The 24972-nt window shown below is 40.0% G+C and overlaps 1 protein-coding gene across 1 annotated transcript; it reads left to right on the forward strand.

Annotated features, from left to right (window-relative positions):
• Nucleotides 1–21778: 21778 nt before the first annotated feature.
• LOC131676208 (antho-RFamide neuropeptides-like) lies at nucleotides 21779–22885 on the forward strand. Its single transcript, XM_058955330.1, has 2 exons — nucleotides 21779–21832; nucleotides 22493–22885. The coding sequence occupies exons 1-2, from the start codon at nucleotides 21779–21781 to the stop codon at nucleotides 22883–22885; spliced, it is 447 nt and encodes a 148-aa protein (XP_058811313.1).
• The last annotated feature ends 2087 nt before the right edge of the window (nucleotides 22886–24972 follow it).

Consider the following 24972-nt stretch of genomic DNA (forward strand, 5'->3'; position numbering starts at 1 on the left):
GCGATGTTTCAGTATCACATAGTATCTCAAGATCGTGGCTGTCGATCCGTTGTATGTATGTGCAAATCGTACTGAACATGTAATATTCATTTCCACCATTGTATTGAACATAACCAGCCATGGAATCGTAGTCTGGACAAATGAGAAAAGCACAATTGCACCACTAGGTGGATTAATACAGGTTTTTATTTTAGAAATGCGTCGAGTTGAGACGAAAACGTAATATGATTAATAACGAGGATAACACTTTCCGAAAGTAGAGAGAAATTTATGAAAAAATGACGATTTCCATTCGATTCTAGCAGGTTCTGATCGATTAAGATGAGCATTTGATGTTTGTTGTATGACCAATTATATGTATAGGTCAAATGTTTAAAAACAGTAATTTAAGGTCAAGATAGCATCATTTTGAAACCGCCAATTTCGGAGGTTTAGATGAGTTTTACAAACGTTAAACAGCGCATCATTTGATAAAACAATTTTGACGGTATATCGTTCAAGAAGTATTTATGGTGAATTTCTCAGGTTAATATTCATGACTACAATAAAGTTTCAACAAATTCGCTAAAGACACGAACTCTGTTACTATTTTCTGAAAAATTAATTCTGCATAATTTCAAAACTTCAAAAATTACGGTTTCGGAATTATGTCGTTTGGACAGTATGATCGATTTTCACCAAACCGAATTTCTGGCCGCTGATTTCAAGTAAGTAGAAACAAAGTCGTTCTACACTCGTTCAAAAGAAACTTCTTCGAATGCTGAATATCTATTATAACACATTGAAACCCCGATTTTATCAGCTAAAAATGAACATATGTTTGATGGGCTCTAGCAGACGAACAAGACTGAATTCGAGAAAATCTTTTCTTGAGCATGTTTTCCTTATCATGAAGATATGCGAAATATGCGAAAATAAAAAGTTCATCATAATCAGAAATAGTTATCAGACTACATCAAGGGACGAGAAGAATATTTTAACAGCTTCAGTTTATTATAAAGAAAAAAAAATTGCCCGATTTAGTCAACGTCCCCATTTTGTCAGCCTAAAATACACCATGAGACTGATAAAAATGGGTCTTTATTGTATGTATTATTCGCTGTGTTTCACATTAATAGGTACATTTCGTTTTTGGAGATTGTTTTATTGCATCGAACTACAACAATTTTTAGGTAGTTTTCAAGGGGTTATTTTATAGACTTCTTCCAAAATTTGGTGAACCTATTCCAATTTGTATGCCAATTAATTGGTATACTTAAGGGTTTATATTTATAGATAGAGAAAATACTGAAATTTTCAGCTTTTTTCCTACACAATATTACGAAAGCTTATTAAACAATTTTTCCTAATAAGTTTGTGTAAATTATAAACTATTTGAAATTTTTTAATAGTTTTATTTTTTATTTAACCGTGATTTTTTAATAAATAGTGACCATCGCTTCACAACGTAGTCTATTTTTCATGGCTTGCTGTGAGCACGATCTCTCGAATTGCTGAACTGAAAATTATGGAATAGAAATTAATTTTTAGTATTCTTTACGAACCCGCTGCTGCCCTAAGACGATTTCGCTAGATTTTCAGAGCACTGTGCACCCAGTGCATTAACGCAAGTGACGGAAGGTTATCGAAAAGTTTCGTGAAAATTAAAATTCCAGTAATGATGATGATTTTCCCAAACCGTTCGTTTTCGAGAGGTTTTTATTTGTTCTTTGGCATTAGGATTAGCGATAACAATTCAAATCAAGGATACTACTGGGAAGTCACCTTTAGAAAAAGTCGATGTCGAAGTAAAATTTGGAACTATGCACGCATGCACTTCAGAGATAGCGTGATATCAGGAGCTGCGATTACATTTCAACGCTTTTTTGTGAAAAGGGCGATACTTACAAATGTAAACATAGGGCTTTTTTCATACATGCGAATGAGGGCTTTGAAACGCAACAAATTAACCTAAAAATTTTGATTCTACGATATTGCTTTCTTAAACCACAGCAAAAATACAACGGGCGAAACTGTATTTTGTTTGTTTATTTAAAGTTTCGCCCTCCACGCTCCATGCAAACAAATAGGGCGATACTTTTTTTGCTAGCAGTTTAGAGGCTGTTATTTTCGTATTTTTTATGATTATCAAGCTGATACCAACTGTAAATAGTAACAATGCTAACAATCGCTATTGAAAAAACACGGACGAAATCGGTGGTGTAGAACGGTAGTTATTGTAAAAAAACGTAAGGGCGATACTTCAATGCTGATAGGTGGGACCGAAAAAGTAAACAATCGCCAAAGGGGCGATACTATCATTTTGTCAATTTCAATAGCAAAAACTAATTTTAATTTAATAATTTCTAGAGCTGTGCGCCGCCGCGCCACGCCGCCGCCACCGACTATTTTGACACGCCGCCGATATCAGAAAAAAATGGTCAGCGCGCCGATGGTATGTTTTGGGCTGCGCCGCCGATTGTATTTGAACGCGCCGATGCTACCCAGTAAAGTTCAGCCGGAAATGAACTGGAATTCTGGCTGGTTCCAGTTCGCATTCCGGCTCCAGTGACACAACCGATTCTAATTAGAATCTATGCTAAACCACAACCGGTTGTTAAACCAACGACTGCGGAGTAGGCAGTAACAAACACCAGCTCAACAACGATCCGCCCCAGGACCACCAAACCAACTGCTTTTTCAACAGCGAAGTAACAACGATTACACCAAATACCTCTAAACCAACAACTAACACCAGCAATAAAGAATCAAATACCGATGACGAAGGATTTACAACAGCGACCCGTAAGTACAAGAAACAAAAAAGAACATCGGACCGTGAACATTACGAATGCAGTACCGATGACAACATGGACGTGAACAAAAATACGAGAGAAGACGGACCGAATGACCACCAAGGTGGGGCATACAACGCACCCTATTATACACCACCAAGGGACCATTCATAAATTACGTAACGCTTTTAGGGGGGGGGGGGTACAACAAGTTGTGACATGTTGTGACATAGGGGGGAGGGGGAGTTAGCTAGATCGTTACGTAACATGTTTTCACCTAAGAAAAAAAAATTTTCTAGGAATTTGTTACGTAACAGGGGAGGGAGGGATGAAGAAATTTGTGACAATTTGTTACATGGGGGGAGGGGGGAGTCAATTTTGGGCAATTTTTGCGTTACGTAATTTATGAATGGTCCCCAAGGAAGAGGTCAACACCCGATCGATGGACACATGAAAGTGAATTTTAATTTTTACATATTGTAAAAATCATCAAACACCCACGGCTCAGTTATGCTAACTCATTGAGCCGTGTCAAATAAAAAAAGAGATGTGAACAGATGTATTTATACTACTGACATCTCCTTTGGAGATTTTTTGACATCTGTCAGTGGGTCCAACTAGCGAATCAAGTTTCTCGGTGATTTCCCACATTAAGTGTCAATGCTATCTTATTAAACTTTTACATTTTTAGAGGACATACCGTAAATGTAATCACCTACCTCGGCGCAAACTAAAATTCGTTGAAATGACAGTTGATAAAACGTTCCTTCTTGTTTACAATTTGCCTCGTGTCAAAATAGTTTTGGTTCGACAGCAGTTACTTTGTCGAAATCATGCTATCTAGTCTGATCACGATTTAGTTAGTTAACGAAAATAATGCCACTGCCTAATGTGGTTATGAAACATTGCTATTTCCACTGCTGTTCGACTTTGCTACCATTGACTTATTTGACGTCTAGGATACCAAAACAATTGTAATGTGTATAGACAACATACGTATAATGCGATGTTTTCAATCCGCCATCTGATTTAACCTCATTTGGCAAAAATTCCACCGGATTTAACCTCAATCTCGCACTAAAATAACTGCACATGGATTAGTTGGTAGTTATAACTCCAAACGGATATAAACTAGTCACAACATGTTTGTGTATACACATTTTCTGGAAAATACTATTTTTGTCACATCGTTCTTTTTCCATTGAACTACAAACATTTCGCCATTTGCTGCTTCAGAATTAACTTTGTTTATAGTCGACAATTTTTAACAGCATTCGGCCGTAACGGTACGGAATTTTTCTTCAGTGCTTTTGACACTTTTCAAAAAACACGCTGGAATTTCCCAAATTGGCCCTTTTTAAAGAATACGCTAGAATTCCCCCATCAGTATAACACAGTAAAGTTCAGCCGGAACTGAACTGGAATTCTGGCTGGTTCCAGTTCGTATTCCGGCTCCAGTGACACAACCGATTCTAACTAGAATCGGTGGTGTCACTGGAGCCGGAATGCGAACTGGAACCAGCCGGAATTCCAGTTCATTTTTGACTGAGCTTAACTGGGAAACGGCGAGTGTCTGGCAGTCAGGGTAGTCAGATCTACCAATTTTTGCAATGATTCACGACCGATCAGTAAAAAACTATTGATATTTTCATATTTTTTCGATAACTATAAAGTTCTTTTTAGCTTGGGAATAGTGTACACAACTATTCGTAATTTATTTGGGTTTGATCTCAAATTTAAGGGATCATGGGCTACGCTTTTAGAAGTGAAATATGTAAGCATTGATTTTTTCAATATTTTCGATGCATTCCATTGTTTGCAGGTAGCTGTGTCAACTCCAGGTTTCTGGATCAATAAAGTACGATTAACACGATACATCAAACTCCATCAACAGATCAGATCGTCAACGTTATGTCTCCGATGGGTCACGATAAGTTGAAAGCATTTCTTAAATGCGCATTCACACGTTCCGTACGTCAAAAGTTTCCGTGCTGTTGATGTTGTGTGCGAACGTCTCCATAAGAACTACATGTTACCAATTTTGATGTTCCTTTGACGCTCTGTACCGGTGATGGAAGAGTAGTAGATTTTTCTACCTGCTTCTCGTTCCTTCTGCTATATATTTTATGCATGGACATATTTGGTCTATCCATCTCAGTACACCTATATCATAAAATGGAATCTGGATACCCTGCAGCCAACCATGAACATTACTGCTGGTAAACAGTTTGTCTATTTGACAGTCGACCAATGTTTCGTCAAACGTCGGTCTATCCTTATAGAAACAATCGACAAATGTCACTCAAGGCTTTTCTCTTTGTCGCGAAAAGCAAAACGATTTAAAGCATTTGAAGGAAAAAATGTCGCTCCATTTGAAATTGAACGAAATTTCACTTTCCGCTCTTGCCGTTGATACCTCGCACGGCAAATCATTGTCAAGTACGACCCATAATTATTTCGGAAAACTGCTGTATACAAACAATGGAAAAACTGAGCATATTATAGCCGAAAAAGTGTTCTGCTCATTGTGCTTTGAAGAAGCGTCAAAAAAGGGTTCTGAGAGTCACGGTAATTCAACTACTCAGGACAAATTTGGATGGTATGTATAAAGGTGCCTATCAGAACTTAATTTCAATTTGTTTCCATTTTTTCATTTTCAGTTACTCGATTAAATCATACTCAGCTACAGTGAGTACTGGAAATTTGGCTCGGCATCTACGAGAGGAACATGAAGTTTTTAAGCTGAAGCCAACTAGAAAAAATGCATCGCTCCACAATTTCTTTTCTTCAGTTATAAGACCATGTTCACCCGTATCATCAGCAGCAACTGATAAATTTCTCCTCGCTAGAGACTTAGCTTTGTGGTTTTGCCGTGACTTGCAACCGTTCAGTGCCGTTTGTGATGAAGGAATGTTGGACTTTATGCGCGTAAGATGATTTTAGTTCTGATTTGATCGAAAATGATGTAACTTTTCCTTTTCAATCCCAGAAAAGAGGCGTTGTTGACGCAACTGAGAATCTTCCCAGCCGAACTACAGTGTCGAGGGATGCACTGGATGATGTATATAATGCCATGTTGCAGGAAGTGAAAGCAGCTATCGAGACATCAGGACAGTATGGTGCCCTGACGTTTGATTTATGGACGGACGGTTTCAGACGACGATCCTACATTACCTTTACTTATCACTTCATTACAAGTGAGAACAGAGATAGTTTTATAAAATTATATCATATAAAGTATCTTTCCTCAACAGCCGACATGGAACTAATTAACGTCACCTTACGGACAAAGGTATTGGCTGAGCGGAAGACGGGAGAAAACATTCGGAATGAAATTTTAGATGTACGTCAAGCTTTCGGACTACAGCTTAAAAAACTGTGTGCTGTAACAGATGCAGGTGCTAACGTAAAACTAGCATGCAGATTGGCTGGTATGGAAAACCATCTTTGTTTGGGTCATGGATTACACAACCTTGTAATGAGTGAAGGCCTTAGGCGAAGCTTTCGAATCCACGAAATAGTGCAGAAGGCTACGAAGGCAGTTGGCGCTCTGCGGTATCGAGCGACAGAACTTGAAACTGAAATGGAACAAAATCAAAGAAAAATATTATCCGATATCGAAGAAGCTGGAAATGTTCTCGAAGCAGAGGAGATATATCCACTTTTGGATTCAGAGGAGCCATTAGACCCAGGTGAGATGGACATGCCAAATATGGACAACCAAAGTATTATTGTGCACATGAGCGAATCACCACCGCGAACTCCAACGCTCAAAACACTCAGTGTAACACGCTGGCACACTTTGGTGCACTTGATGAAAAGCCTTGGGTCTAATCGATCAGGAGTAAATACCATTTTGGGACGCATCAACAAACCTGATCTTATTTTCACTTCATATGAATGGTCTTTGGTAGAAGAAGTGGTAAATTTTCTTTCACCTTTTGAGGTAAGTGTGTTAGGTTCAAATAGAGCAATCTGATTTTTAGTTTTTTATTTAGGTAATTGTTAAACTTATGTCTGCTGAAAAGAAAGCAACAATTAACATAAGCTTGCTGTTACGATCGGAGATAGAAGATTGTCTTATCGAGAATGACAACGATTCGTTGGCTATAATTCAAATGAAACAAAGTATGAGTGCTCAGTTGCAGCGCAGATATCCGATTACTGATTTGTTGATAGTAGCTGCTTTAGTCGATCCCAGGTTCTTAAACCTATCGTGTGTTAATAATGAGTTGAAGAATCGTGGAACGACCAAAATTGAATTTCTTGCCAAATACATTCATGATAACATTAAGCTACAAGATGTTAACTCAGATAAGGCATCTGATATACTTTTGGTTCATGATACCGCTACGTCACCAATTCTCGATTTAGCCTTGAAGCACTCAGACATAACAGACAACATGGCAACAGCGATTGAACAAGAGGTCACAGGATACATTTCTACGTCCCATTCTAATCAAATTATTGATGGAGATGTTTTGCAATTCTGGAAGCATCGCAGAATCCAATTTCCCTGGTTGGCTACTACTGCTACGAAGATTTTGTGCATTCCTGCTACTAGTACTCCAAGTGAGAGAGTATTCAATGTTGCTGGACTAACTGTATCGGCAAAGCGATCTAGCATTAACCCGAAGCGAGTTGATAAAACAATTTTCATTCACGATAACTACCAGCTATGTAAGAAACGATTCGAAAAATAATTCTGAATATAAATAAACACTGATAACATAATGCAAAACTAGTGGAATGTTTTTTTTTGTTTTAATATGTGCAAAAACGATCAATAACACTGATTACAACTATTATTATATATTGAATTAAATGAGTCTTCATAGTACGTATGGACATCAACATTTACATATTGACATCGACCCACGCCGTTTTGCGCCGCCGCCGCCGCCACTCATTTTACGAAATGGCGTCACGCCGATACGCCGCCGCCGCCGGTCAAAAAAGCACCAACGCCGCCGATTTATATATTTTTGATCGGCGCACACCTCTAATAATTTCAAATACTTTATGAAGTTTTGGGTTTCGATCACTGAATCATGCAATCTAGGATGTAAAAAAACACAATAGTTCTTAAATAGGAAATAAAACCAAGTCTGGAAATATTCACTGTTGATTTTCTTTGAATGGTATCACTGCTAGTATCGCCCTTTTCAAGAAAAGGCGTTGATTTCTTAGTTCTCAGTCGCGTTGGTAATTTGAGTAAAGTATAAACTTCAAATCGATTAAAAAAAAATTTCGATTTTTTTGGTTCAGTGCAATGTATAACCCCTTTAGGAAAATTCAGTTTTCCCACCACAATATAGATATTTTATTAACAGAGCATTAACAATAATTCGTTGGTATGTCTATTTTATGGGCCAATTTTTCGCTTTCCCATTGATTTGGTTTGAGATTTCTAGCACTGATGTTGTCCTATGCTGATTTGGGCGATTCTCTGAGTCCTGCCTCTATCCCATGTAGTATGTTATCAAAAACATCGCCAAGCATCAAGTTCTAAATGTTCTCAAACGAGATAATATCCGAAGAGAGTGATAAGAGTTATAAGAAATGTCCCATCACACTGTTAGGTGGATTAAAAACGTTTTTTCAAAGAAAACCGACCGCATGTAAAAAGTAGGCATTGCCGGCATTTTACAAACAGCTCTACATTTTGCCATCCGCACGCATGCATGGCGCGCTGCGTTTCGATCGTTTCTCTTTCTCGTTCTCGCACGCTAGCCTAGCCCGTTGTGATCGACGCACCGCCTGCTGACGATTTCCGAGCTTTCCTGCTGCTCTGTCGCGCCGCAATGGGGCGTGTAAGTCAAGTTCAAGGTTTTGCGTGATCGCACACGTTGTAATAATATATTACCTCACGCACCATACCCCATTTGGCTATACGGCTTGCCGTGCTGCGGTGTAGCAGATTTTTTTTTTTCGATTGGTGCCACATCGCAGATGAGTTAGGGACTGCCCTTATTGGATTGATATAGGGTGTTCCCACCCGTTTTCGGTGCAATACGTGATCGGTATCACGCATAAAAATGCTTTTTCACATCACCCAATATAACAAGCATTTTTCGAGAAAAAAAACAGGATGTCATTTAATCGGCTGACTGTACTCGCCTGATATGTTGTGAAACCACCAATGGCGGTTTAGCGCTACAGCGGAGCTCGGACCGGGTCCGGCTCTGTGAGGACCGGACGGGAAGGTTTAGTATCATAGCTTTTAAACTCACTTTCTTCGACACAGATTTCACTGCCGATTGGTTCGTGACTCCATGGGGGCTGCGTCCGTCCAGTTTGAGCCTCCACGCACTGGTGTTTTTTTGTAGAGTGGAAGCTTGCGGATCCGCCTGTCAGTCCAATTGTAGAAAGCACCAAAAAATACATTCCACGCGAGCGGAATTTACTCCGAATATTTCGTGCAAACTGTTGCCTCCGAAAAAAAATGGTGGATGATGCAATTCAATCGTGCCACTTTGCGCTCTGGTCAAACGATCGTCACAGGGGTAGCAGTAGTAGGCAGTGTTTAAAGTTGATATCTAAACAACCGATTTCAACGCATACTGCCATTGACGCAATTAGAGATACTGTTTGATTTTTATTTTTATTTTTGCTAAGTCATCTCAGAAGGTTCGTGGGGAGGAAAACCAACTGGCAAGAACTTTTTTTCGCATTTGCCTTTCTCGCAGATTTTCCGTTAGCAGAATAGACACAACATTGATCTAACAGTTCTCACAGTCTGCCGGTCTTTAGAATCTTGTAGCGCAAGTTCATTGTACTTTCGGCTCAATTCTTTTCTAAGACTCGTGGTCTAGACGTCTGGGTCTGGGAGGATTTCAATTCAAATTTATTTCAAATCAATTTCGCTTTGATGAAACGCTAGAACCAGCGATCCAGGCAGATTAAGATAGAAGTTGGGAAGGTAAAGAAAGAAGAGCAAGAAAGGTTATAGAAATTTGCCATCCGCTCGAGAATCGTGGCTGATTCTGGAAACATGTTTCGCCGATCTAAGAACACGCCGGGTCGGTTTTTCATCAATCGAATCAAATCAATTCTGATGTCTGCAGTTTGGACAGTTAGCGGAGGATTTACATTTACTGTTGCGAAGTTCTATGATTGATCCGAGTAAGCCGTGACGCGCAGAACTTTTTCGCGTTGCCTCCGCAACCGACAAAGCTGCCAGTGGAAGGGATTTCGATTATTATTCGATAAAAAGGAAGAAGTTGAAGAAATGTTACTTTCGAAACGGGTTCGTTTCGCTAATGCCGTGGGCTGCCAGGTGTTCTGGAAACGTGTTCTGTTCGTTCTCCCCGTGGGAGATAAGATCGACAGCGAACAGGGGATTTAAATTACTGGCTGCCAGAATTGGGCTAATGGCAATCAAATGTGGAACATGATTCGGGACGAAATAAAAAGTTTGTAAAGTATTTTTTTTTAAATTGAATGAAATACAGCTGAGCATCGCTTTGCGGCGAAATTGGTGAAATATTTTAATACAATTATAAAGTTGGTATCTATCTTGAAGTACAAGATGCATTAGTAATAAATATAGAAAAAGTTAACATAACCTCAAAATTTGAATATTTTTGTAAATTTTTGAAAAAAATGGGAAATTGAGAAAAAATAACTCCGCAATTGATTGTGTAAATAGTGAAAATTATTATAGAATTATCAAGTCGCTCGAAAACTCAAATTATGTAAAAAAATAGTACTTCCAACATTTTCAATTTGACTTTTTGCGTCGTGTTTTCTGTTGTACTTATATTTCATCCGAGTCTCGCTATTCTGCCAGCCTTTTACCTTAAATTTATCATCTTTGTCTGTTCTGCCTTTGCCACCTATCCTAAGTTTCATTCTATCTCATCAGTTCATACTTTTTCTGTCGTTACGACCTTTACAGCTTTTTCTTGTTTTTTTTAACTGTCGTGTCTACATTTTCTACTTTTTCTAGCCATTAAAATTGGAGGCTTTAAAGAACTACGAAAATGAGAAAAGTCGGAGAATTGAAGAATTGGGAAAATTAGTAGAAATTAAAGTATTTTGCTGAATTTGAAGAATTTCCACAATTTGGAGAGTTTGGAAAACTTGAAGACCTTAAACAATTTGGAGACTTCGAAGAATTACGAAGATGGGGAGAATTTTTGGCATTTGCCAAATTTGAAAGATTTGGTGAATTTGAAAAATTGTGACAATTTACAGCATTTTCAGAATTTGGAGAGTTTGAAAAATTTGAACTTACCGAATTGGTAGATTTCGAAGAATAACGAAAATTTTGTGATTTGAGATAATTTGGAAAGTTTGAAAAACTTTAAATTAAAGAACTGGGAAAATTGTGGAATTTCGAAGAATTTGACAAAAGAATTACGAAAATACGAAGAATTTTGAGAATTTGAGGAACTTAGCAAATTTGTAGAATAACGATAATTTGGAGAATTGGAAAATTTTGGAGAAATTAGATTATTTGCAAAATTTAAAGAATTTGGAGAATTTGAAAAATTTGACGAATTCACATACTTCGAAGAATTGCGAGAATTTTGAGAATTAAGAGAATTCGCAGAATTTTTAGCATTTGAAGAATTTGGAAATTTTAGTGAATTTGAAGAATTGCGGTAATTCGAAGCATTTTTAGACTTTGGAGAGTTCAGAGAATTTGAAGAACTAGGCGAATATGTAAGTTTTGAAGAATTGTTGAAAATTGGGATAATTTGGAGAATTTCCAGAGTTTGGTGAATTAGGAGAATGCGGAGAAATTAAAGAATTTAAAGAACTGGGAAAATTGTGAAAATTTGAAGAGCTTTGTAGCTTGGATAATTTAAAGAACTTGACGAAATTGGAGACTTCAAAGAATTACGAAAATGTGAAGAATTTGAAAAAAAATGGATTTGGACAATTCGGAGAGTTTGGAGAATGTGAAGAACTTGGCGAATTTGGAAAATTCTCTTAATTTTCGTAACTGTCCAAACTCTCCAAATTCTGAAAATTCTCCAAATTCTAAAAAATCTCCACACTCGTAAGACGTGCGTAGATATTTAAGAATTTAGAGAATTTTCAGAATTTGGAGAGTTTGGACAGTTACGAAAATTAAGAAAATTGAAAATCTTGGCGAATTTGAAGTGGACAACTTGGAGAATTGGATGGATTTGAATAACTTAGCGAATTTAAAGACTTCGAACAATTGTGAGAATTTCGATAATTAAGAGAACATGGAGATTTTTTAGAAGTTAGAGAGTTTGGGGAATTTAAAGAACTTGGCGAATTTGGAGACTTCGAAAAATTACGTCTATCGTTATTTGGAGAGTTACAAAAATGTGAAGTATTTGGAGAAGTGGGAGAATTTGGAGTGTTAGAATTGGAAAAATTGCGACGATTTGAAGGATTTGGAGAGTTTGGAGACCTTTTGGAATTACGAGAATTTGTAGAATTTTTAAAATTTGGAGAATTTGAAGGGCTTAGTGAACTTGTAAAATTGCGACATTTTTGAGTATTCTAGCAATTTGGAGAATTTGAAGAACATGGCAACATAATCTTGAGAATTTTCAGGATTTGTAGAGTTCGAAGAATGTGAAGAAATTGGAGAATTTAAAGAACGTGGAGAATTGTGACAATTTGAAGAATTTGGAGAATTCGGAGTTTGGAGATTTTGAGGAACTTAACGTGTTTGGAAACATCGCAGAACTAGAGTGTGGAGATTCTTTAGAATTTGGAGAATTTTCAGAATTTGGAGAGTTACGAGAATTAAGATAATTTAGAGCCTTTTCAGAATTTCGAGAATTTGAAAATCTTGGCGAACTTGAATTACGAAAATGTGAAAATGGATTTGGAGAATTCGGAGAGTTTGGAGAATTTGAAGAACTTTGTGAATTTGGAAAATTCTCTTAATTTTCGTAACTGTCCAAATTCTCCAAATTCTGAAAAGCCTCCAAATTATAAAAATCTCCACACTCGAAATTCTTTACGAGTGTAGAGATTTTTCAAAATTTGGAGAATTTTCAGTATTTGGAGAGTATGAAAAGTTACGAAAATTAAGAGAATTTGTAGAATTTGAAAATCTTGGCGAATTTGAAGAACAATTTGGAGAATCGGAAAAATTTGAATAAATTGGCGAATTTATGATTTCGAACAATTGTGAGAATTTCGAGAATTAATAGAACATTGAGATTTTTCAGAAGTTAGAGAGTTTGGGGAATTTAAAACACTTGGCGAATTTGGAGACTTCAAAAAATCACGCCTGATGTGAGAATTTGGAGAGTTACAAAAATGTAGAAATTGGAGTATTAAAATTGGAAGAATTGCGACGATTTGAAGGATTTGGAGAATTTAAAGACCTTGAAGAATTACGAAAATTGGAAGAATTTTCAGAATTTGGAGAATTTAAAAGGCTTAATGAATAAGTAAAATTGCAACATTTTTTAGCATTCTTGGAATTTGGAGAATTTGAAGAACTTGGCGAATATGTAAATTTCGAAGCATTACGAAATTGTGGAGAATTGAGTTAATCTAGAGAATTTTCAGAATTTGTAGAGTTCGAAGAATGTGAAGAAATTGGAGAATTGAAAGAATGTTGAGAATTGTGACAATTTGAGGAAAAGAGTGTGGAGACTTTTTAAAATTTGGAGAATTTTCAGAATTTGGAGTTTGGAGAACGAAAATTAAGATAATTTAGAGCCTTTTCAGAATTTCGAGATTTTGAAAATCTTGGCGAACTTGAATTACGTAAATGTGAAGAATTTGAAAAAAAGAATGGATTTGGAGAATTCGGAGAGTTTGAAGAGCTTTGCGAATTTGGAAAATTCTCTTAATTTTCGTAACTGTCCAAATTCTAAAAATCTCCACACTCGTAATTCATATTATGAGTGTGGAGATCCTTAAGAGTTTGGAGAATTTTCAGAATTTGGAGTTTCAATAGTTACGAAAATTAAGAGAATTTGAAAATCTTAGCGAATTTGAAGTTTTAAGAATGTGGAGCATTTGGAGAAGGGGGAGAAATTGGAGCATTAGAATTGGAAAAATTGCGACGATTTGAAGGAATTGGAGAGTTTAGAGAACTTTTAGAATTACGAGAATTTGTAGAATTTTTAAAATTTGGAGAATTTGAAAAGCTTAGTGAACAAGTAAAATTGCTACATTTTTTAGCAATCTTGGAATTTGGAGAGTTTTTAGCGAATATGTAAATTTCGGAATATTACGAAATTGTGGAAAATTGGGTTAATTTTGAGAATTTTCAGTATTTGCAGAGTTCGAAGAATGTGAAGAAATTGGAGAATTTACAGAACTTGGAGAATTGTGACAATTTGAAGAATTTGGAGAAATTTTAGAATTTAGAGAATTCGGAGAGTTGAGATTTTGAAGAACTTAGCAAATTTGGAAACATCGTAGAACCAGAGTGTGGTAATTTTTTAGAATTTGGAGTTTGGAAAGTACGAGAATTAAAATAATTTGAGCCTTTTCAGAATTTCGTGAAATTCGAAAATTTTGGCGAATTCGAGAGTTTGGAGATGATGAAGAACTTAGCGAATTAGGAAACATCGAAGAATTCCAAGTGCGGATAATTTTTAGAATTTGGAGAATTATCAGAATTTGGAGAGTTTGGACAGTTACGAAAATTAAGAGAATTTAGAGCATGCTCGGAATTTGAAGAATTTGAAAATCTTAGCGAATTTGAAGTTTTGTAAATGTGGACAATTTGGAGAATTAGAAGAATTTGAACAACTTAGCGAATTTGAAGATTTCGAACAATTGTGAGAAAATTTGAATTTAATGTAAGAATTTGGAGAGTTACAAAAATGTGGAGAATTTGGAGAAATTGGAGTATTAGAATTGGAAAAACTGTGATGATTTGAAGAGTTTGGAGATCTTGAAGAATTACGAGAATTTGCAGAATTTTTAAAATTTGGAGAATTGTCAAATTGCGACATTTTTGAGCATTCTTGGAGTTTGGAGAATTTGAAGAACTTGGCGAACATGTAAATTTCAAAGTATTACGCAAATGTGGAGAATTGGGTGAATTTTGAGAATATTCAGAACTTGTAGAGTTCGAAGAATGTGAAGAAATTGGAGAATTTGAAGAACTTGGAGAATTGTGACAATTTGGAGAATTTGGAGAAATTTTAGAATTTGGAGAATTCGGAGAGTTTGGAGATTTTTGATCAAATTATAAGAATGATGAAAATTTTAAAGAAACTGAAGAATTTTGGCATCGGAAGGAATTTGTAGTATTTGGAGTGTTCAGAGAGTTTGAAGGCTTTAGAGAATTCGGAGAATCGGGAAAATTTGGGGATTTTGGTAATTTGGAAAGTTTTAAGTATTTGTAGAACTTCCCGAGTTCGGAGAATTTTTTGAGTTTGGATAAATTCAACAGATCCAAGGATTTGTGATTATTATTTTCTAACACTTGTGTGTCAAGTTTTAGCTTAAACTTTTATTTTCAGCTAAATTATCTAATTTTATCATTTTTTTTTAATTTTCAAAATATTCAAGAAATAATTTTTAAAATAGACCCGATAGTTTAGTATGTAAAATAAGAAAACTTAAATTCTTAAATCTCAACAACGAAATTCGAAATTTCGAGATCAAAATTCGAATTTAAAATGTGAAATTGCAAATTTTAAGCAGAATTTAGAATTTAAAAATCGAATCATAAGGTCGATCATATTGGCAGATCGAAATTTGAATTCGGAGTATAGAATTCAGAAGTTGGAATTTTTTCTTTAGCGTTCTAAATCTCGAGCTATGAATGTTAAATTTGCCCTTTTAAAAATTACGTTTTGACTTTTAAGCACACATTCGAATTTCATACTTTCAGATTTCACTGCTTTCCGCTACTACAAATGCCTTGCCAAATAAAATACTTCTTCGCTCTATAGACCATTTTTTCTAAATTTCGTTGAAGAAAACTGTTCATTCGATTGTATGTGGCAGAACCGATGTACACTAACTTAGAAGCAACATGGTTTATTGAGTAATGGAATTGGAAAATTAGTTCCGGAGATTCAAATTTTCAGATTTTCACACGCACGTTGAAAAAGATACATACAAAATTAATTATGCTATTTTGACTAATGCACTTGATATGTAACTAGCCATAAACCAAATCAGTATCCAATTGAAGTTCCCACAAGCAAAAACTGTATAATTATCATAATTATCGTTCCTATCTGAAGTGCTGACCATCCATCCCATACCTGTCACGTTCAAATTTTTTTGATCCATAGGATTAGCAGGCGGTGAGTTTTTGCGCACCGCCGCCAGTCAAGCAAATTGTCAACTCAACTCAATCATCAATGGGAGGCCATTTGAGGCAATCGGCATTCGATCGGTGTCTAGTCTGTGGTGGACTCGAGAACAGCTGCTGTTGCTGATGGTTGCCGAAAAAACGAAAACGTGCTCGGGTGGAGGTCAGATGGAATGGAGGCGGCGGGTCAGTGTGTATCAGCAAAACAAAAAAACAGGCAAAACTGACGGTCATTGTCAAGGATTATATAACACGAAGTGTTAAGGGGGAGCGTTGTCTAGCGTCCCAAGCGTCTCTTCTTTTCGCACAATGAATTGAATTATTAAAGACAGACACCAGATTGGCTGCGGAAGAACGGATGACTATCAAACTAGAATTGTTGTTGATCTTTGATTGACAGGTTAGAAGCTGGGTCCACTTTGCACAAATCTCGATTAGCGACCAACCCTCGCTTGTTTTCTGTTCCGACGAATCATTATGATTAACTTTTCTGTCTAAGCATATGCCTACTGCGATTCCGACGGTTACCATACATTCTAGCGTGACATATCGGCGGGTGTTTTTAATCGGGTCCGCTTGCGGAACCAAGATCCGCAAATCCACCGTGTGTCGGCTTGTTTTGCGTATCGTTCTAACACCAGACAGACAGGCGACATGGGTTGAAGTATTAAGTAAGTCGCCACGTTAGATAACTGTTACCGGTTTTGTGAAACACTACCACCACCACCATCACCACTAGTCGACAGACAGGCTGGCTGCTGATGACGATGACGACGACGACGACGGCGACAACGGCGCAGCGCGACGATCGTGCGGTGCGAATCCTTTACAGTCAGCTTGACGCGAAGGACAGCCGGTTGCGATTTCCGGCAAAATCTGCGAACCCGTTACCGATATAAAACCACTTGTACTGGTCAGATGCTTAGCTGTTTTTAGCACTTGGCAGAACGGTGTGTCGGAAATATAAAAAAATATACGCAGCAAGCGTTGGCGAGTTTTAAACGTAACAACAACAACAACAAATAGATAACCCACTTAATGCAGATCAGGATCTCCTAGGAAGTAGATCTGGGCAATCTGAGTCAGTATGTTACACAGCGAGACAAGCCCCTCTCGGCACAGCAGTTTTTATTCGACTGCAGGTCTTTTGTCAGAATTGAGAAGGTCATTTAAGAAAAATTTAAATTTAGGTCGGAAGGCAAACATGTCTATCATCTATTCGACTAAAATGTTAGAATAAATGATTAATGTAAGCTTTCCGGTTTTAAAATCTGATATTTTTCAGGCAGTTGCTCAATCACTCATAAATATTCCAGCCAAAATGAAAATGCTAGACCGAATGTCCACCGGTCTCCAAAATAAATATTTTTTTTTTTCGATCGCAGTTGGCGTGTGTGGTATGAAAGACCTGTTTGGGAGAAATGATGTTGGCCTGGCAACACTCGCGTAACTAATCAACAACTCGTCGTGACACCAAACAGAAATTATATATAGAGCCTTAAGTGACACGTGTATTCATGAGACTCCACCTGACCTACGGGAAACCAGGAAGCCTAAAGAAACATTGGATAAGTAATTTGATCGTCCCTAGGAACCAAGCCCGGCCGCAGTCATTTCAGCTGACTAAGCGGATCCCTCTTCGTCTGTTCTTGTCGCGAACCGATCGTTTCTATGCGGAACCGATGTTGCATCACTACCACCAACACCTCAGCGCAGGGTGGAAATTTGATGCAGCTGAGAGGCCCGTCGAGTACTTTCCCTACCCCACTTTGTCGAATATTCTTCCTTCCTTCACCGAAGTGATGCAACGTCGAACGACCCAGGGTCGCTTCGAGGTCATTATCAACCCGTGGGCTGGAAGAACGCTGATCGTGGCAAATAATGAAAAAAGTGCGTGAAACTGAACCAGAACCCAACAAAGAAAAAAATGAACACTGTACTGTACGGTCGGTCGATCGGTCGAATGAATAAGACAGTAGGCGCTGAGATAAGCAAATCCGCAGCGGGCTGCCTGCCAGGCTGCCAGCCAGTATTGCGAAGGCGTCCGATTTCACTTCCAGAAAAAATTTTGCACGCGTTTGTTAAATTTAAAAAAAAACCCGGCCCAGAATGTAACTACCTGCGCCGGCGAGCACACTTCATATTTACAATCGAACTCGAGCTCGGTCCGGCCCCGAATTTCGGCTCGCGTGAGCGAATTCACATTTTTGGACTAATTTGTAACTCGATCCCTTTGCTGAGCTCATGATCGGAGAATTGGGGTATCGCAAAAAAGAGATTGGTAGGCTTTAAATGTACTTTCCTATATGGATAGGCTCACCTGATGTTTCCTGGCCGCGGCGGTGCGGAGGTCCGAAACTGGATCGTTCGTTCGTGTGGTCACTTTTGGCAAACGGGTGCGTTTGCTTCGTGTGCGGATTGAGAAATGTGTTCTGGTTTTAATTGGAGCGTCTTCGTAATACTCGTTCCGACAAAAAATATGGGGACGAGCTGCTTCTGCTTCTATTGGCGTTCATTTCTGTATGAGTTTTGTCCCAGTAGGATTATGCAATTCAGTTTGTTATATAAAACGAATTTATCGCGTTCTGGTTGAGTGTAAGGACATTCATTTGAAACTAGTCTGAATAAGATCAGTTCAGTCATCTGCAATTTATTCTTCACAATAATGATTCAACATTCTTTTTCGTTTTCCGCACTAACGTCAGACTACATCCGACAGCTTGTGTCAGTGTCCACCCGAACTGGTTTAACATAGCTTAGCAAAGTTGCCAGTCCTCTCTGTGCGCCATCTTTTTCTCCGCTTGCTTCGTCGATTGCTGCACCACTTCGCAGAAACTTGACGGGAGAAAATGGTTCGCGTTAGCGCCTCTCGCTGCTTCGCCAATGGTTTGGAGACGAAGACGTTTTCCGCTTCGAACACAATAGTAGCCAGTGTCTCCTCGTTTGGTACGCTGAACATGTACATCGCCGCCAGTGCTACTTTGACAGACCTCACCAATCGCTCCCAATCACCACACATGGGCGACGCCACAGGTGGATTAAACACCAACGAAATTCATTATTTGCTCGTTACGTATTTCTGACGACGAAACGTACGATAAATCGTCGTATTGCTTGCTTGCATGCAGGATTCAGTCGGTAGCGTGCATACAGCCCCAAGGTGCTACGGTTGACTTTATTCTGGCCCCCGGAAGCAGAACCATGCTTGGGATCGCTGGAACTGCCTATTTTGCCTTGCACAAGAGACACTTCTTCCCTATCTTCGTACCATCCTGCGTAACGTAGACACTACTGTAGAGTCTCCCGATATCGGAGTATCGCTAGTAGTAGTCGTATCCACTTCTAGAAGCTTTCCCAGTTGATGACGGACGTCACTTCGTATCAGACATGTCCGGAATTTCTCGTCTGTTGTCTCATCGGAAGGATTTTTTCCCAGGAGCCACTGTTTTTGCGGCACGCTAAGAAACAGCTTCCCGAACCTTGGGGTATCAACCGAACAGCAAACTTCAAACTTGCGGGATTCATCTTCCTCGGTAAGTACCGCCGCTTCCGGTTTGCCAAACTTGACTAACTGATGCCATTTTGACCGCTCCATTCAGCTCCAGATTCAGAATAAAGGGTGTTTTCAAAGCAGCCATCAACCAATGCAAGTTTGATCACGTCATCCGGGAACTCTGCCAGAAGATACGCGTACGCTTTCTCGCTACCGGCAACGAATATGTGCAAATGCAGAGTCATAACTTCCTTGATCGGTTGTTCTAGGAAATAATAGCGAGGAACGCGATTTTGGAAAAAGACAGTCCATCATTTCCTTTTCTCGTTCAGTTTCAACAGTATCAACTAGCCCGATTAGGTTTTAGCTATCCATACTTTCTGATTGAGGATCAAACGGACTCACCCACCCATCTCTTCCTAGGGTGAATCGTCTCAACCTTTCGAGTCGAGGAGATCGCGAAGACGTCTTCTTCTAGCTTCCAGTACATACTAAGTATCCGTTCCATGGAGCAGTTTTTGTTCAGCTGATTGCATTGCTGGGAAGCTGGGTCGCCCGCCCCGTTTGAGGACTTGTTTGGAATTAAACAATGAGTTTCGCAGTTGAAAGCCCCAAAGCAGTTCACGCAATTTTTACCGGTAGGAAAGATCCTACGAGGATCAAGGATCCTACGGAGATCAAGTATCCTACGAGGATCGAGGATTAAGGATCCTACGGGCATCAAGGATCAAGGATCCTACGACGATCGAGGATCGAGGATCCTTCGAGGATCGAGGATCCTTCGAGGATCGAGGATCCTTCGAGGATCGAGGATCCTTCGAGGATCGAGGATCCTTCGAGGATCGAGGATCCTTCGAGGATCGAGGATCCTTCGAGGATCGAGGATCCTTCGAGGATCGAGGATCCTTCGAGGATCGAGGATCCTTCGAGGATCGAGGATCCTTCGAGGATCGAGGATCCTTCGAGGATCGAGGATCCTTCGAGGATCGAGGATCCTTCGAGGATCGAGGATCCTTCGAGGATCGAGGATCCTTCGAGGATCGAGGATCCTTCGAGGATCGAGGATCCTTCGAGGATCGAGGATCCTTCGAGGATCGAGGATCCTTCGAGGATCGAGGATCCTTCGAGGATCGAGGATCCTTCGAGGATCGAGGATCCTTCGAGGATCGAGGATCCTTCGAGGATCGAGGATCCTTCGAGGATCGAGGATCCTTCGAGGATCGAGGATCCTTCGAGGATCGAGGATCCTTCGAGGATCGAGGATCCTTCGAGGATCGAGGATCCTTCGAGGATCGAGGATCCTTCGAGGATCGAGGATCCTTCGAGGATCGAGGATCCTTCGAGGATCGAGGATCCTTCGAGGATCGAGGATCCTTCGAGGATCGAGGATCCTTCGAGGATCGAGGATCCTTCGAGGATCGAGGATCCTTCGAGGATCGAGGATCCTTCGAGGATCGAGGATCCTTCGAGGATCGAGGATCCTTCGAGGATCGAGGATCCTTCGAGGATCGAGGATCCTTCGAGGATCGAGGATCCTTCGAGGATCGAGGATCCTTCGAGGATCGAGGATCCTTCGAGGATCGAGGATCCTTCGAGGATCGAGGATCCTTCGAGGATCGAGGATCCTTCGAGGATCGAGGATCCTTCGAGGATCGAGGATCCTTCGAGGATCGAGGATCCTTCGAGGATCGAGGATCCTTCGAGGATCGAGGATCCTTCGAGGATCGAGGATCCTTCGAGGATCGAGGATCCTTCGAGGATCGAGGATCCTTCGAGGATCGAGGATCCTTCGAGGATCGAGGATCCTTCGAGGATCGAGGATCCTTCGAGGATCGAGGATCCTTCGAGGATCGAGGATCCTTCGAGGATCGAGGATCCTTCGAGGATCGAGGATCCTTCGAGGATCGAGGATCCTTCGAGGATCGAGGATCCTTCGAGGATCGAGGATCCTTCGAGGATCGAGGATCCTTCGAGGATCGAGGATCCTTCGAGGATCGAGGATCCTTCGAGGATCGAGGATCCTTCGAGGATCGAGGATCCTTCGAGGATCGAGGATCCTTCGAGGATCGAGGATCCTTCGAGGATCGAGGATCCTTCGAGGATCGAGGATCCTTCGAGGATCGAGGATCCTTCGAGGATCGAGGATCCTTCGAGGATCGAGGATCCTTCGAGGATCGAGGATCCTTCGAGGATCAAGGATCGAGGATACTTCGAGGATCGAGGAGCCAAGAACAAGGATACTGGATCAGAGAAAAATAATCAAAGATCTAGAATCCTAGGATGAAGAATTCAAAATCAAAGAATTCTACGTTCAAAGATCCAACGATGAATGAAGCAGGTTCAAGAAATCAGAATTAAAAATACTACGATCATGCATCAATGACCCCACGATCGGAGATTCTAAATCAAGGATCCTACGAGGATCAACGATCCTGTTATTTAAAATCAAAGATCCGGCGATTTAAGATCAAGGATCTTGCGATTGGGAATCCAGGATCCTGCGATTGAAGATCAAGGATCCTGCGATTTAAATTCAAAAATGCTACGAATTAAGATTAAAGATCAAAGATCCTGCGATTGAAGATCAAGGATGCTGCGATTTATGATCCAGGATCCTGCGATTGACGATCAAGGACCCTTCGATTGATAATCAAGGATCCGGCGATTAAAGATCAAGAATCCTGCGATTGAAAATCAAGGATCCTGCGATTTAAGATCAAGGATACTGGATCAAGAATCCTACGATGAAGAACCAAGATTCAAGAATACTGCGATCAAGGATCACGGATGAATAATCCAAGATTAAGGATCCTATCGACAATACAGCAAAATCCTACGATCGAGGATCCCACATAAATATTCCAAGATCAAGACCAGAGTCAAGATTGAAGGATCAAGTATCCTGCGATCGAAGATCCAAAATCCCGGATTGTTCGTACTGGATTTTTCGTACACCAATGGATCGTTAAGTATCCACACAGAAAAAATTGACAGCTTCGTTTGCAAGGATCCTACGAGGATCATGGATCCTACGAGGATCAAGGATCCTACGAGGATCAAGGATCCTACGAGGATCAAGGATCCTACGAGGATCAAGGATCCTACGAGGATCAAGGATCCTACGAGGATCAAGGATGGTACGAGGATCAAGGATCCTACGAGGATCAAGGATCGTACGAGGATCAAGGATCGTACGAGGATCAAGGATCGTACGAGGATCAAGGATCGTACGAGGATCAAGGATCGTACGAGGATCAAGGATCGTACGAGGATCAAGGAACGTACGAGGATCAAGGATCGTACGAGGATCAAGGATCGTACGAGGATCAAGGATCGTACGAGGATCAAGGATCGTACGAGGATCAAGGATCGTACGAGGATCAATGATCGTACGAGGATCAAGGATCGTACGAGGATCAAGGATCGTACGATTGAAGATCAAGGATCATACGATTGAAGATCACGGGTTGTACGATTGAAGATCAGGGATCTTACGATTGATGATCAAGGAGATCGAGATCGAGAATCCCACATAAATATCCAAGATCAAGACCAGAGTCAAGGTTCCAGGATCAAGTAACCTACGATCGAAGATCCAATATCAAAGACTCAAGACAAAGTCCAAGGATTTTTCATACTGGAGGTGTGTCCACCGGTGGATCGTCAAGTAGGCCATATACAGAAAAAAAATTACGGCTTCGTTTACAGTAGCCATTTCGCGTGGAGTGAATCGACTACATCCTATGGTTCGTAATTATTGTCGGCTCCATCCCGGAGCGAAGAAGTACATCATCGTAGCGCACTTTGAGTGAGCCGAATACAGCCGAGCCCCCATATACAAGATCTTGGTACTCCTGGAGAAAGATGAGAGCATCGAACGCAAGCTTGTTCCCGGCCGTCCGACCGTTTGGTGTGACCGGAAAGTGCAGCAAGCTTCGAAGTGAAGGTCGATGCGACCGGCCAGAGGGTCAAAAAGTAATTGGCCATCATGGACATCGTCATGAGGAAGTGGAAGTTGAGGCCTACCGTGTCGGAAGCGCAAGAGGTCACCCAAAAGTTGCGGATGAAGGTGCTTGTCAAGAATGTCTTCCCTGAGAAGCGCATCGTGGTTGTGATCATGAACGACGAGATGTACCTGATGCTCGACGGCAATGACTGGCAGGGGACTTGCTATTTTACATCCCCCAAGAAAGATGGTGAGCAGCTACGTAAAAAAGGAATATTCAGACGAAATCGAGAAAAAAATGATTTTGTGATTTATAAACACGAACAAAGAAATATAAAAATGGCGATTCCAATATGGAAGACTAGATGTGACTTTAACAATTTTGAACAAAATTTTTCATTTTTCACCGTTTTCTGTGGTTGTTTGATAACGCACGATTAGTGATGCGATTCCGCTACAGATGAATCCGTGTAATACGTTCTCGAGACATGTACACATGTACACTGTACAGTGCAACGCGAAGCATTCTGGGAACGTGCATAATGCCATGAAAAGGTTTCTACCTGAAGCGCGTGTCTCGAGCCGAAAGCATCCCATGGTACCGCTGCGAAGAAAATTATTTGATGCGCGGATCGGAAAACCCCTTTCAACACAATATAGTAGACAAAAAATGTGAAGAAAACAAATGAATTTTTTGAAAATTTTCTATGAGAACCTTCCCTTAAAAGAGTGTTGCCAGTAAGAAATATCAATTGTCATTAGAATGACACCTAGCGGCATGTAGTAGAGTAAGGCCTTTTAATACCTTCACTAAATAAAATAAAAATATAATAATAATAGAATTTTTCAGAACAACAAACTCATAACTTTTATCCAGACGATTATTATTCGTTCGATCCGGTTGTCGACGAGGAACGATAGAAGCATCGCCCTTGAACGAAGAGGAATCGATTTCTAATGGCTGACTCCAGTCCGCAGTTGAACATCGTCGTCCAGTGGAGATGACCGGGAAGAGAATGAAATGGAGGAAATAGTCAATCTTGTCCAATTAAACGTGAGTGTATCTTGCGTATACTGCAATAAAGTTCCCATAGAAGTATATGAAAGGATGCAAACAGGAAAAATAATAGGGATTACCGTAGCGTGTGGCGAACTCTGTGCTTACACACAAAAACATATATTTGGGCGACGGATATTGACAGTAAATTAGCATACATTTATACAAATCCAAGCAACCCAGTTAAAACCGACTTCAGGTATGTCGTATCAAATGTACATAACCACAACCTTCGCCCTGTAGGTCTGTGCATACATCTCCCGCTTAATTGGTCGTTATTAAGGAGAAATACCATCCGCCGACAGCGCGACGGTACTTGCACTTGTGGCATCATTCTGCTAGTCGGTCCCTATCCCGCCACGGTTGCTGGAGCATTGATCTAAATCAAGGCGAAAAATCCCATCGAAAGGCGAGATCAGGTTTTCTAACATTCTAGGACTGCGCAGGCCGACCGACCGGCCGCTCGCTCGC

Source organism: Topomyia yanbarensis, chromosome 1 (assembly GCF_030247195.1).
Source record: "Topomyia yanbarensis strain Yona2022 chromosome 1, ASM3024719v1, whole genome shotgun sequence".
NCBI lineage: Eukaryota > Metazoa > Arthropoda > Insecta > Diptera > Culicidae > Topomyia > Topomyia yanbarensis.